Below are 14,893 nucleotides of genomic sequence, written 5' to 3'. Positions count from 1 at the left end.
ATTTCAATTCAGGTTTACTACCTGTATTAAACTGTATGAGAAAGTCATTATTTTAAATGAATCTAATTGATTTTCTTGAATGAATCTTTTAAGCAGCGATGGTCTTACAGACAAAGTATGAATCACATTCATGCATTACAAAGGTAATTGCACCCATTATATACAAGTTACTCTTTCCAGCTGCTTTACATCCAACAGGCCTCCTAGTTTCGTCATTTGTATACTAAATTAAATTGGTGAAATGCATTGATTTAACTGTTTAAAATGAAGAACACCAAGAGCAAACCTTAACTACAGTATGTCTCAGAAATACTTTGACTCCTCTTTCTAATCGCTGTGTAAAATGTCTGACATGAAGACAATGACTGAAACCAAGTGTACAATCCATTTTTAAATTCAGTGCTGTTCCATAAACACTGCAGATTAGCATATACAATCTGTTAACTACACTGGCCAACAGTTGCCACAGTGTTAACAATTAATTACTAAAAAGAGCAATTTTAGTGATTTAAAAGGCTCTGAGACTGTTGTGAAGTGATTAAGACTTAACATGGCAATTCACAATCATTTACTAATATGTCAACTTTAAAATGCAGACATATATTTTTAAATAAATGTAACCTTTCTGAAAGGAGCAGATGCTTATACTGCAGCTACTGCTTTCAATCTGTCTTAGTCACCTCCGCACAACATACTAAGTGGTTTCTGTGTTTTGAACTGAGCATCGCTACGGAATATGCTTAAAAGGTCACTGCTCAGCAAAGAAGGCCAAAAATAACTTTGTTTGCCTCCACACCTGGATACTTGGCTGTCAACTGCCGTTTCCAGTTAATCCCTGCAAGAAATCATACTTTACTGTCGACAGCTGACGGTTGCCTGGGAGGTCCCAGATCTTTGAGCCAAAGACATGTGGCAGTGATGTCAGATTCTTTAACAACGCTGTCGAGCAAAGTGTTGAATGGAATTTAGGCCAAGTCAGACACAACGCCAGCCTGCTTGCGTTTTTCCAAGCAGGGGATTTTTCCATACGGCACTCTACCTTACCTCAACGGCGGGAGGTTCCAGTGGGCTCTCGTGTTCTACTGGAGGGTCCTCCTCTGCTTTGGCGGGCAAGCAGCAACAGCAAGCGTCTCTCCAGGCACCGGTTGCCGAAACCCAAGCCTCCATCTTTCCTGCTTGACCGTCCTGCAGCCTTGCATCTGTTTGCGGCTCCTTTTTTTTTTTAAATGCTCCAGCACTCATATGACTTGCACGAGCCTGACTTAAAACTACGGTCCCATGACCTCATCCTTCTTTGCTATTTTTTTGTAGGAGAAAAAAAAATCCTTTCTGCCACACAAGTGAGTCTATTAAAGGAAAGGCTGTTGTTGAAGACCACGGCGGACGAGATCTTGAAATCTTTCTGTTTTGTATCCTTGCTTTATTTTGTGTCCTAATCTTTCAATGACAGTGAATTCCATAATTCTTTGGTTTCCCCTCCCTCCCCCCAACTCTAAACTTTCAGGAAGTGTCCAAATTTGATCTGTTCCGAATAGGCCTTCAAGAAAAGGCTTGTTCTAGACTCCCGCAACACTTAGTGTAAAGAGATGCCTCAGGTTCTCAGTCTCATATGCAGGGTGTCTTAAACTCTGCTTGTGGTTCCACCTGAAGGGTGGAAAGAGAATAAGGACATTGCTTATGCAAAGAAATGGACATTCAATAGACCAATGGAAGCCAAAATAAGCACACAGGAGTTACTGACCAAATCCTGTGAAATATGTCTCGGTAAACCATTTTTCCCTTAACTTTTATGTATTGTACAAATTACTGGGCCACCCCACAAATGAGCAGCTGCTCTGGAAACCAGAGCCAACACTGTGGGGGTCTCTTCGTTCTTATTTGTCATTGCATTCAGCCACTGATGTGTGAGAGAGTACTGCAGAGCACAGATCTACAGTATGTCTTTCCAGCTGCTTTTCAAACACTAAAATCCAGTTCAGACACAAGAAGACTCTGTATAGATTCATATACTGTAGTTCCAAAGATATTATATTGTACTGCGCATCAGCACAGTTGGTTATAATGTGGTTATGAGTCCACCACATTCACTGTAAACAAATGAGTTTGCTTTAGCACAGGAGGGCTGGTGTCAATATGACATCCTGCGACTGTAGGAGAAAAGCCAGCTACAGGTACTTTCATCTCAACAATTTTTGGGGGGTGAAAGCATTTCTGCAACAATTTAGAGGGAAATCAGGCATAAATAGCCTCGTGGATAAAAACTGGTCTGTAGTACATCCAAATTCAAAGGGTTTCAAGGAGTTAACTTCAGACAGGACGTGTCTGGTCAGTGACTCTCATTCTGCAATCTCCAAAATGTCTCAGCATTTTTTTTTTCATTCTCGCTATTACTTCTTAAAAGAGAAAAGGATAACATCCACGAGTTTCCGCTGGCTGAAGAATTTAAAAAATGTTCTGCATGTTTCCAGTTTTTGGGGGATGCAATAAAATGTTTTCAATCCGGACCAAAACTCAAATCAGAAAGAGTTTTGTGAACTTCGCTTTTTGTTTGCTAAACCTGATGAAAAGCTGTTGTGTAACTCTCAGACTGTTTTCTGTGGAAGGCCTTGTTCAAATCCGAGACGTTAAATGCACAGTGGTGAAGTAATTCTGCCTCTCTTCTGCCCCCCACTGGCTAATATTTTCAGATTGAAGCTAAAAATGCAGTTGGAGAACAGCACAATACAGAATAGAATGGGCGCAGAAAATAAAGAAGAGAAAAGGTCTAAGGACCGTTGTGAACCATATCCATGACCAGCTGCAATCAAGTAGAACTTGTAAAATACTAGCTCTAGGTACATTTTCAGCACACGTAAGCAGCAATCAAACAGGACTCCAGAGGAATTGGTTTCACATTGCTGCTGAAGTTTTATGACGCATAAAGCTGACACATAAAATTTTAGGAATTTTTGATAGTTAAAAGTAGAGGATTAAAAGCATATGGCGTGGCAGGATTCTCAGAATAGTAAGACTCCAGCATCTTGCACCCAGTTTTTAAGAAAGCACGACCCTGAAAACAAACCTTTTCAACGATCAGATCCATAGTTTGCATCTTCAGCGTTACCTTAGATGTTTCGATATTAACGCCACCTTCTCAGGGGAAGCTTTGAGAACAAGAATGCTTCACACCTCTTTGCAGGTATGCAGCTTCCGAAACGGAAATTGACTAAGGAAAATATATTCTAAGAACGGATCAAAGTGCAATCAAATTTAAATTGAGCGTGTGTTTCTGCCAACATTTTTCCTGTCCTGGTTTTACAACCACATGTAAAATTAAGGGTGTTTTTCAAGCTCTGAGGGGAATTTATATGTTTTAACGCAACACAAATTCTGCACCCCATCCCTTCCTGTAAATTTCAGTTGTAGATTTTAATATGTTTGGACACACTGTTCCTAGCGGACCACAGAAAACACTTAGAATCGGCAGATTTTTGTAACGGTCCATAGCCTATCTCGTTAACCAATTCAATTTGCACTGCCATCTAGATGCTTCTAGGCCTCTTTCTCCTCTGCAGACTTTGCTGAGCATTTCAATTTTCTTAATGCTTGAGAAACAGCCTTCTCAAAGTCATTAATGGAACATGGCATTTTATTACCAGTTTTTGCTCTTAAGCATTTATCAGAGAACTGTTGACGTTTTTTTTTTTTGTAGAGATCTGCCTCTTCAGGAGTTGCACTAAAACTTAACAAGTAACAAAAAGCTTAACATGAATGCATTATTGAACAAATGTCTGACACAACATTGAGGAGACACTCTGATACATTTTCTTTCTGTGTGTCCTCGGTGCTGTTGCCTGCTTGTTTTACTTTTCATGTCGTTCTTACAATAGGAAACATAATTCATTTTGTTCACGTGTTTCAAATATTCAGCCTTTTGTGCTGTATAACACTAAAGGCATGCCAGTATGTTGCCAGTGTGAGTCAATACCTTCATTTTTCTCCACTGACAGGAAATCAGTACGTCTTACATTAATTACATTATGTTCCCTTGCTCTGCGCTCTCCCGCTGAGCTCACAGTGAACACTTTCTCTATGGTTTTGTATGTGATTTAAAAAAAGTAGCTGTTTTGTCATTTATACAAAATGACATGTCCCCACTTTTGTGCAGTGTTGTTTGAAAGAGGAGAGTGATCGTTGATTGTACAATTCCAGATATTTTCCACATTTCAATGAATGTTCATATAGCCAACTTTTATTGGGTTGCATTCACAGTAATAACTGAAGACTCATTATCCCTGGGCCATTTCCGTTAGCTTTTCTTTAGTATGGGAGTTTTATGTGAAGGTGGTGTTCCCTCACAATGACAATAATATCTGTCCATGGGGCTAAAACACTGCCTTGGTTTACCAGGGAAGTCAACTTAAAAACACATTCTCAGTTACAATAATAATCTGGAGATCCAACTGTGCAGGAGAGCATTTACCAGGACAATTGTCGATTAAGTACTTTGCTCAAGGATACTAAAGCAGCAGCCACCTGCGGATTTTAACCCACAACCATCTAGTCTGGAGCACAGAGTCTAAAACACTATTCAATGCTACTGTCTAAGACACACACATACAGCATTCCCCCAAGAGAAAATGACCAGCAGAGAAATGTCCTTTTCAAAAAGAATGTGTAGTATCTCAGGCCTTTAACAGAATATTCATGATGTAAAGACCCTAGAGCTACAACAGACAGTGTTGTATTGTCTAAGAAACTGCAATATACAGTATATATAAAGGCTAATCTACATAAAGTGTAAATATATTGAAAACTTTAATAAACCTGACATATTTTTAAAATATATTTAAATGCCTACACCTTTATATTTTCTACATATTTTTAAAATGCATGTTGTTCTTTCAATGATAAACTCCTTTTATATTGCTATTAGATTTCTCTGCACATTAAAATAAGGATTTTGATTCAGCTTAGCGGTGTGTGTGTGTGTTGTGCAGCAAGGAAGCAGCTGTGCAGAAGATAAAGGGATAGAGGGCTCTGTGATACAGGATCATTCACCCCAAACACAATGATATATACCATAAAGATGAACCCATTATAATTAATGGGGTGTTCAAATAGAAGAAAACCACAAACCATAAGAAAGGCTACAAATGAGAGGTAGCCATTTGGCCCAACTGACCCATTTGGTAATTAGTTGAACACTGAAACATCACTGTGGCTTGGGCAGAAGAATTCCCAGTTTTTAGGCATCCATTGTGACAGTCCTGTATAACAACTGCCCTACTTCACTGATCTGTGAACCAGTCAGACTGTCTCTTGTTCTGTCCATTTTATCAAACATTAACACTATGCTGCCAGGAGCAATTGCTGTTTTAGTGGAAACCTCTGCTTCTCCAGTTTGCCCACAGGCACAGGCAATTAATCCATGCGAAAATTCCAACCACTCTAACCTGAAGAATAGTGCGATTAAACAAACCAGGTCCAATTATTTACAACCAGTTTAGTGTGAGTGGCCTCTGGTGGCTACCTACTGCAATTACAAGGCCTTTGAAGGTGCCTTCCACTGATGAAGCTACAAAATGCAATGATGCTAACGTTGACACTTTTTTTAATATATGTGAAGAACACAGCAGTGTCCATTTGCTAATAATCTCAATATTATTATTATATTCTCATATTATTACTGAAAAATCTCAATATCATTAAAATAAAATAAATTGCAGTCTGTTCCATGTTAAACTCTGTGGTACTCCTTCAAATTCACTGACAGTGGGCTTACTTGGTCTTTCATGCCAACCCAATAAATTCAGGTGGTAATCAGCAGATTTTGGAAGTATTTTACTTTTTCCAACCCAAATGTCGGCATGTGTTCTGTCTCTATCTCTTATTTCTTTTCATCTGTCCCCACACAATCATCTTAAATAAAGAGGAAACTGGATTAGCTCTAGGTGTGCCTAAAAATAGGAAGTCATTCCTGTATCTGGAGGTATTTTGATGCGGTAGTTCTGACATGGGATGAAGATTCTTCCTTTCTACCTTACTCTACCATAGAAAAAAATAATAAAATAATTAATCCCCAAAGAGAAGCCATAGCAGTGAATCAATTTCCTAATATAGTAGAAATATTTTTTTTCTTCAAAAATAACTACTTCTACAATCTCACCACTGTCTTACCATCTCATTCAGGCGGCCCCGCTTGTTCAGCAAGAGCTAAAACTGCATTGGAGTCAAACCAGGTATTTCACAGCTTTGACAGAAAGAATAAGTTGAAAATCTCTTACCTCCTCATAGCCCAGATGTCTCTGTTTCAGACCTGTGGAACAGAAGATAAGATTTAGGACTGGCTACACAAAGTACAGTAGGTGCCTGAGACTGAGCAGATTTCAGCTCTCTGTCCAGTAGATTACTACTGCCTCAAGATCAAAAGCAGGTACAGTAAGTGATACTAAAACTGACACTAAAAAAGTAAGTAAGTTACTTTATGCACTGAATATGTGAAAACAGAACGCCTCTCCTTATTTATTTTTCTAATGCCTGAGAGCTACAGGTATGCTTTTTTATAAACATGCCAGTCCATTCTAGAGATTCCTAAAATATTTACACTGCAATGTGAGCAAATTAAATTTTACTAATAGTCTGATTTGATTTCTGTTGTGAGCAGCACTAAAAACGCTTTCGGTTTGAATGCAATGCAAATGAGTGCCAGAGTATCTCAATTTTTTTTTCTTTTTGGCACAAAACAAAAGTAAGACCATAGAAAAACCATAAGCAATACAGTACGTGGGTGTAAATTTGGAAAACATAACTGTTTCTCATGCTTACCAGTGCCATAGTTAGATTTCATACATGTTTGCATTATCAATGGGACTATGGTTACACAAATCTAAAGGCTTGTTGTTGCAATATCGATGCATTTTGCAACGACTTTAGCTATGCTAAAAAATGATGTAAATTGTTAAGCTGGTGTGTTCTGTCATTTTGGGTCTGTCAGTCCTTGTATCACCACTGCTACAGTATAACCCCACCTGTTTTCTGAGACCACGCCCTGGAAACAATTCTTGTACTTCTGGTAGGTCTTAAATAATAGTTTTCATCAGATCTCAAAACTGAGGTTGAGACCAGTAGGTGGCACACTTGTAGCAGCAGCAGAAATTCTAAACCAATGGCCCAGTTTGGTGAAAGGTGAAAAAATCTCTTTCAGCTAAGATGATCAGCGGATGTCTTAAGCGTTTTTCTGTCATTGTGATATCTCACAGGGGTTATGAAAATCACTAACATCACAAATTCCTCAGCCTCAGGGGTCAGGATAGGCCTGTTTATATGTTTTACTGTATTTACTTTAGGGACATTTAGTGGGATCTATCTTTCCTGTTACAGGTTTCATGTTTTGGTGACTGCACATGAATGTATAATAGTTCCATTACTGTAAAGCACCTAGAGATGCTTGGATATGATATGCTAAAGAACTTTATTTACTAATTGTTGATTCACCGAATAAAATTAATTGTTGGTTAACTAAGCTATCGGCCATTTTCTTCCAGATTAACCGTGTTCATAATGTGCTCTTCATGTCTCCTCTTTAGCTCAAGAATACTGTACCATTAAATATCTAAAAGAAAGTACAGTAGTTACAGTTCTTTGTGTGTGACTGTCAGTTTCTATTTTGTAGAACATAATACAATTCATAATCATAGCTGAATGTGAAAATTAATTTTATGTGTTACAGGTTTTCTATTCACCTATTGAGATAGATTTGAACTCAGCATGGGTTTCCATTTCTATTTCTCCTCAATATTGTCTTTCATGAATGTTTTAGAAAATATTACAGTAGTGGCCTTTAGTGCTGTTATTTTCAGTTCCTAAACAAGGAGGAGGTTGTTTTTTTAAGAAGTGTGTTTCTTAAGTAGGTTAAAATCCCCTGCTTTTGAGTAGAAGCAAAAGCTTGTAAAATGTCTACCCAAGCAATTTGTTGGTTCAGTTAAGGATTCCTAGTTCCAGCCATACTGTAGGCAGCTGCATGTGGCTCTGAAACAGAGGATCCCAAACACAGTCTTCGGATCTTAGCAATTATCATTCCAGCATGATGATCTGAGTAAACACACTATTAACTAAACTGGAGCAGTTAGACGTATTTTTCTAGCTATTCGTATGCAGGTAACACCTGTAAGAATGTGGCCCTCTGTGACTGTAAGTGGGAACACCTGCTCTAAATTGAGACAATTAGGGCAGAGGATGTCACATTGTTAAATTAATGTTCTGTATCCCAGACTCGCTTGACTGTTGATGTATTAATACCTTTCATTTTAAGACCAAATGTCAAAATCAATCCCTATTTATAGTAAAGTCAAGACTGTCTAGTTTACACCCTAAAGGTTGTGTTTTTTAGGAGTACAGGTAATAATTACTTGCATGTACATAGTAAAATACAATGTTCAAACATGTCATGCAATATTGTAATCTGTTCCCATTAAACTGCATGCCAGTCCTCACAGTGATCAATCCATTAAATGAGTAAGACTGCTGCCAAATCTCTGAAATACTTTCCTTCTGCTGATGTAGTCTGAATGCCAGCAGCAAAGACACCTGTCTGTGAAAACCTTTGCAGTGTTCAGAATCTATAAATACTGATATGATGCCATTTGAAAGGTATCCTTGCATCTCATTAGGTTGGTACTCCAACCAAAGCTAAAGTGTCTCAGTGAATCTGTCAAGGCTGAATGTAGGGATATAAGATGGAGTTGAATATTTTACAGTTCCAAACAAGGAGTATAAAAAATACTATAATATTAAATCTTTCCCCTGAGCTGAATTATAAAAGGGAAATCAACAGAAAAACACTGTAATAAAATACCTCCTGACATAAAATAAAGTTATGGGCAGTTACCATTATGCTTCTTGTTGGTATTACTACAACTAAATGATCTTCTGCCTCAGGAATTGATTTAGTCACCAATTTAAGGTAAGAATATCTTTAAATGTTTGTTTACAGAGGCTGTACTCTATCAGTATACATTCAGCACCTAATTTCATACCTTTTGAGATTGCAAAACTGGGCTGGCTTTCCAGCGGTAGGTGTTAAAATGGTCATGGTTTAATGTTATTTGGCCAGTTTGGGTTACAAAAAAACATATTCTTGTTTATTAACTGCAGGACTGGCCTTGAACAGACTCCTATCAGGACGTTGTGGTGATTACTCAACCATTTTTAACCCAGCATCTTCCTCCATGCTACTAAATATATTTTAATTAATTAACCAGTACAGTATGTTCATTCTATCATCATTATTTTGTTGAAAAAAAAACAGATTTGAATCACAACACTTAATTATAACAAAATGCTTTGCAGACTACTGTATGTAGATCGTAATTTACCTCAGCTTAATCCTACAATAGACTCCCAGCACGTTATGTGATGGGGGACAAATTAATTCACCCTCCTGCAAGCAATGTCTCTTTTGTATTTATCATCAGCTCTTTCATTTCACTTTGAAATGATTCTGATCCTTTGCACTGAAATGTGCAATGAGCCCTCTGCAGCACAGCCGAAGATTTTAAAAGTTTTAAAACTTGTGTTTGTGTGATTTTGTTCACGTCGGTGCTGTAGCTCTGTAATGAAAGTCAATTGATCAGCAGACAGAGCTTGCCCATGCAGCAACACAAGTGAACAGATGCATTTCTCTTCTCAAGAGCTTCTCTCTTGATTTGTGCCTTAAAAATGTCCATAAAGGTTCCCCCAGGAAAAAAAATGAAATACAAATGAAATCCAAAAGTGAGTTACAGCATCACCAGCACACTCAGAAGGCCGAGTGGGATAAGGCCTCCACTCTCTTTTTCCATTTGTCATTCCTACTCCTATATATACAGTAGGCAGCTACTGTATTTCTCTTCTGCTGCCTGAGCAGTGATTAGCATAGGATGATCATAAGTCTTCAAGCTCAAGGAATGAGCTCAGCTGAGCAGAACCACCTACTGTGAGCACCTTTGCAATACTAGTGAGCCTATGAGAAATCACTCTGTCATTGGACTATATCATATACAGTATTTTATGAAGAAAGGGTCAGATTAAGTTTTTCACTGCCATGTATGCAATTTACAGATTCTGGGGAATATACAGTAACGTCAACTACACAATTGGGGAAATCAGTTAAAAGATATAGGAATTATATGACTGTAAATACACCATAGAAGTTATTTTATTTAATTAATTTAATTTTTATTTCTGCTTCTGTGACAGGAGTCCCCAAACCTTTGTCCTAGAGAGATAGTATATATACAGGATTTCTGTCCAGTCTGGGTCTAAATAATCTCATTTTTGGCTTAATTGGGGTAGTTTAACAGCTCCTCACAGCTCTTCAGGTGTTGCTGCAGAAAAACCAGCTGTAAAGGACCGGGATTAAAAGATATCTTTTGCCTTAAGTCACAGACCTACTGTATTAATACCTCGGAAAACTGTTAAGTTGTTCCAGTTGTACCACTTTCTCACAGGTCTTTAGTTGTTTATAACTTATAGCAGGAAAGTCCACTCCCTGTCCTGAAGAGACCCAACCCAGTAAAGAGCATCTTCCAAGAAACAGCTGAATGAGATCAATGATAACCACTCTGCCACCATGCTGTCCTGACTTTAAATAGTGCTTCTGAATAGAAAGAGAATATCAAACTGCCTTTATTTTTAATATGAACAGATAAAAGTGACTGAAAGCCGTAAAAGTTGGGGATATTTGCATGGGGGCCTATAAAGAGATTCCATAAAAGTCTTCTCCAGAAAAAATCTCATTAGTATTCTGTATCCAATACATTCTCTTGCATTGTTGAAAACAGCTCGGGGTTGCACAGCAGTATTATTTGCATGTTAGAGCCCGGTTCTGACATTAAGTAGGAGGAACAAATAAAACTGTATTTTATGTAACACAATCGTCTACATTTTTTGCTGTCTTAAATAGTTACAATTACATGGCTAATGATGTTAATCTACCAAAAATAACAGAAAATGTAATGGTGTTTAGAAATAAAATACAGAGAAAAGGTCAGTGTGTGTCATGTGAGGTAATATGTAAAATGTAAAATTAAGAACTACAGGTAAAGATGACAATCAGCCCATGGATGGAAATAAATTAAAATATTTTTTTCCACATTTTGCTTTTTCTTAGATACAACCTGTCCAGCTTGTGCACATCACAAGCCATGCTTTTAAAAAAGAAGTGTACAAGATCAAATATCTTCAAATGTATTTTGAACTTTACAATCATATTTTAATACTGATATTGGTCTATATGTAATGTACACACCTAAAATTTGTGAAATGGGTTTGTAAACCATTGGAAAGTTCAAAAATATGAAAAAAAAAGCTTTTCATGTTTGTTTCCTGTGGCCCTGGCTGCACATTTAAAAATAGAAATAAATTTAGGAAAATATAATTGTTTAAAAAACATTCAATATAACCTGCTGTGTTAAAATGCATGACAAGGTTTGTGTTTCCAGCACCTCGAAAGACGAATAGCTTTATTTCTGGACAACACACATTTAATAAAAGGACAATGCATTTAACAGAGTAATGATCAGAGTGGTTTGAGTGTTGAGCAGTGTCACGAAGTCCCAGCTGACCTATAGCAAGAGCTTGAACAAGCTGAGGTTACAGTGGAGCTGCATATTTTGCTCAGCATCACCAAGCAACTCTGAGTTGCACCCTGAACGTTTGCAGCAGGTCCGAAAGATGAACTGGCTACAGAGGAAATTTCAGCAGTCGTGACAATTCTTACGTAAGAAACCTTACATCCTTGGCAGGCCAGTGCTCTGCAGAGACTGAGAGATGTCAGAGGCACTGTGTGCGTGTGTATCCCAGCAGGCAGCACACCAGAGCATCTGCACATTTGATTATACAGCCAGAAGGCTGGTGAGACAAACTGCAGTGGGCAAGCAGGGATGGAATCACAAGGCACTGATTAAAACCAAATCAGAATATTGAAACATGGGCACAGTTGTTAAAAATGACTGACATTGAATGACAGTGGTGTGGACAGAGATATAACGTGGTGGTAGTTGTGTGGGATGGAATGTCTAAATGCCCTTGAGACAAAGCTTATAGATGTGCAGGGGCATAGCCTCAGACCTGCATTACTGCCATGTCACATCATTAACCCTGTCACCATCTTACTTCACAAATGCTATTGTCTGAATTTCCTCTTCATCAACAGTCATGCTGTATATAACAAATTTGGTTTCTGGTCACCTTACTACATCAGCATGACCACCTACTGAGATCTCTAGACCTCGATCTGTTTGAATGACTGTGGGATCAGATGAGGACAGCTGGCACACTGGACTACAGCTTGGTTTATGAGTCATGGTCATACAACCACTGAAGTAATATTAGAGGTCATTGTCAAGCTATACCTTAGAATTGGCAACACCTCATGCAGACTGGTATGGTCAGTGTAGAGGTCTTGGACAAAAATTAAAAGCAATTGAAAATACATTAACATTAACATTTGGTACATACTCTAGGCAAGATTGTTAAAGTATTACTGACTCCAGTTCCTAGACATATTGCCTGGATTCAGCTGTTTTTGAAATGGACCGGAAAAAATGTCTCTAAAGGTTTGTCAGCAGTACATTCTGTATTGCATGTCTTGAAAATATTATTATTGGAGTGAGTTTAAAGCAATTGACTACTTACTAAAATGAATCACCTGTCAACATTTTGTAAAGAATCAAGTCTGTTTCTTTTTCTCACAAATAATAGAGCTCACAGTTTAAAAAAAATCAACAATAAAAGGTAAGTGTGGAGATTAAGGTATTCAATTGGTGCTAAGATGTGAAGCCTGTTTATATTGATTATCACCATTAATGTTGAATTAAACATCATTGAAACAAACATAAACAATATTATTGTGTTATTGTTGAAATGGGAAACAGACAAAGGACCTAGAATGTGGTAAATGGATCTATCCTTTTTAGCAACTTTTAGGAAAACAGATGTGAGTCTCAATGTAAAGTAGAGGCAAAGAGTTTGAGTTTGTATTTAATTATTATTACATTCTGCTTACATCCTATTTTTAGTGCTGTATTTTTGTGCTGAGATCAGCCTCCCTGAAAAGGTTTTGCCATCCCTGAAATAATTGCTTTTACTGCACCTTTTAGTGAATGTAATTTTTTTACACACAGTGAATCTTGTGGGTTTTTTTACAACAGGGCTGTGAACATTCTACACTCACACCAGAGGGATATCATCTCTATCTTTCCCTCTCTTTAAATCTGCCATCCGCTCTGCTACAATCCAACTTGTCCAAAGCAAAAATGAAGGATTTCTCCTATTTTTGTTTGTGGAGCTCACTTTAGGAAATAGCATATGTGAATACCGTTTTATCCTCTGCACTTCAGTGTGTACAGGCTTGTGCAAACGGCACACACTCTCTACTCTCCACTAAGCAATTAGCAAATGTGGTATTTCTGTGTGCATTCAAGAACCCCCGAAGCAACTGCAGTAGGTGGTGCACATGGAGAATTTTTCATTACCTGTCATTAGGAACGCAAGCTCTTCGGAGACATGCTGCGCTGCATCTCAGGTGGGGAAATGACATAACAAGGCTTAATATTTAAGATCTTGATGTGTGTAACGCAGCTCAGCTTCCTTATACATGTCCATAACTCTAACGTGTAAACACACCAACAGCTTATTTATTTTCTATATCCCAGTGAGGCCACTTGCTTGATTTGAGTATCACTGATTAGCATTAATAAGGTAGGAAATCGTGCTCACCTAAGCGGTTAAATGCCTCTGTTGCTGCATGTCTCAGGTTCTGCATTCTGTAGCTCTGGCAGTTACTCTTCTCTTGGCACAATCAGCTCTTTCTCTGTTCGCCACATATTATTCACGCCTGCAGGATAATCATTTGTTCCTTCTACTGAGACAGCAGCTATACAAATTGTTGAGTTTTTTTTTTTTTTTTTGCTTCGTTCAGGAGCAGGTCTGTAGAAACCCAGGCAATATCCTCATCCGCGCGTGTGACGAAGCTGCACAGTACTGCTGTTGGGTACAGAGCAGAAATCCAATCAGCACAAGCATTTAGGAGATGCTGTCTTATTTTGAAATGAACAGTCCACATGAAACAAAATGTGCACAGTTAGTATACTGGGGGGGGGGGGGGGTGGGGTGGCGGGAGGTTGGACAGGAGGGGAGCTGTGTACCTACAGTAGCTGTATTTTGATTAAATATAATTCAATAAACATAACATGAGATTGTTTTGGTGACTTGCTTCAAAACATTATGGAGGATTTGTTTTATGGCCGAAAACATGTTAATACTAAAAATGGAACATAGCTTGAAAATGACACCTGAAAAAAAGGCAAAAAATGAATCTACTGTAGAAACCAGCAACAACAAGCATTTTTAAAACCTTTCAATACAGAACTCATTTGATAATTGAAAACTGTCTATCTAAAAATCCATAATTATTGTTGAAGGACACATTTATCCAGATTAACATATCTTGACACACCTGGGTGTTTTACTGAAACAATTTAACACGCAATCATGTATCGATAATGCTTTTTTTATCATTATAATCATGTAAACAGCTTAATATTTTAAGAGACCAACAACATTTGAAATAAGGAATGTTTTTTTAAACCGAACATATCAATGAGTTAGGAATTACCCCCTGGTGAGATTAATATTGATGCTTAATGACTACATTCGGTAATTGTGTAGTACTGATCATTTGTTCACTATTCCTGCCAACAGTCACTTCATCATATTTGCACATCAAAGCTATTCACACAAGTAATGGGCTCAAGACAAGAAACACTTTGGATGGGACGCCAGTCTGTTTCAGGGTACACACAGACACACACACCCAGACCAGGGGCAGTTTCCCAGAAGCCCATTAATCAACCAGTGTGTTTTTGGACTA

The 14,893-nt window shown here is 38.0% G+C and overlaps 1 protein-coding gene across 2 annotated transcripts in view; it reads right to left on the bottom strand.

Moving 5' to 3' along the window:
• The window catches only part of cdk15 (cyclin-dependent kinase 15), a 311,761-nt gene extending 297,682 nt beyond the window's left edge, over positions 1-14,079 (bottom strand). The window contains exons 1-3 of one of the 2 annotated variants that reach the window (XM_088606688.1): positions 13,741-13,768; positions 6,267-6,298; positions 1,045-1,644 (exon numbers count right to left, since the gene is read on the bottom strand). In XM_088606688.1, the coding sequence (XP_088462814.1) occupies positions 1,045-1,242 (198 nt within the window). In that variant the 5' untranslated portion in view covers positions 1,243-1,644; positions 6,267-6,298; positions 13,741-13,768. Of the gene's footprint in view, positions 1-1,044; positions 1,645-6,266; positions 6,299-13,740 lie in introns of both variants that reach the window. The other variant, XM_088606689.1, reaches the window with a different exon arrangement.
• Positions 14,080-14,893: the final 814 nt, after the last annotated feature.

The sequence above is a fragment of the Lepisosteus platostomus genome, chromosome 14 (assembly GCF_059453375.1).
Source record: "Lepisosteus platostomus isolate fLepPlt1 chromosome 14, fLepPlt1.hap1, whole genome shotgun sequence".
Lineage (NCBI taxonomy): Eukaryota > Metazoa > Chordata > Actinopteri > Semionotiformes > Lepisosteidae > Lepisosteus > Lepisosteus platostomus.
The sequence above is the reverse complement of the archived record's forward strand: the minus strand, read 5'-3'. Positions and strand labels throughout refer to the sequence as shown.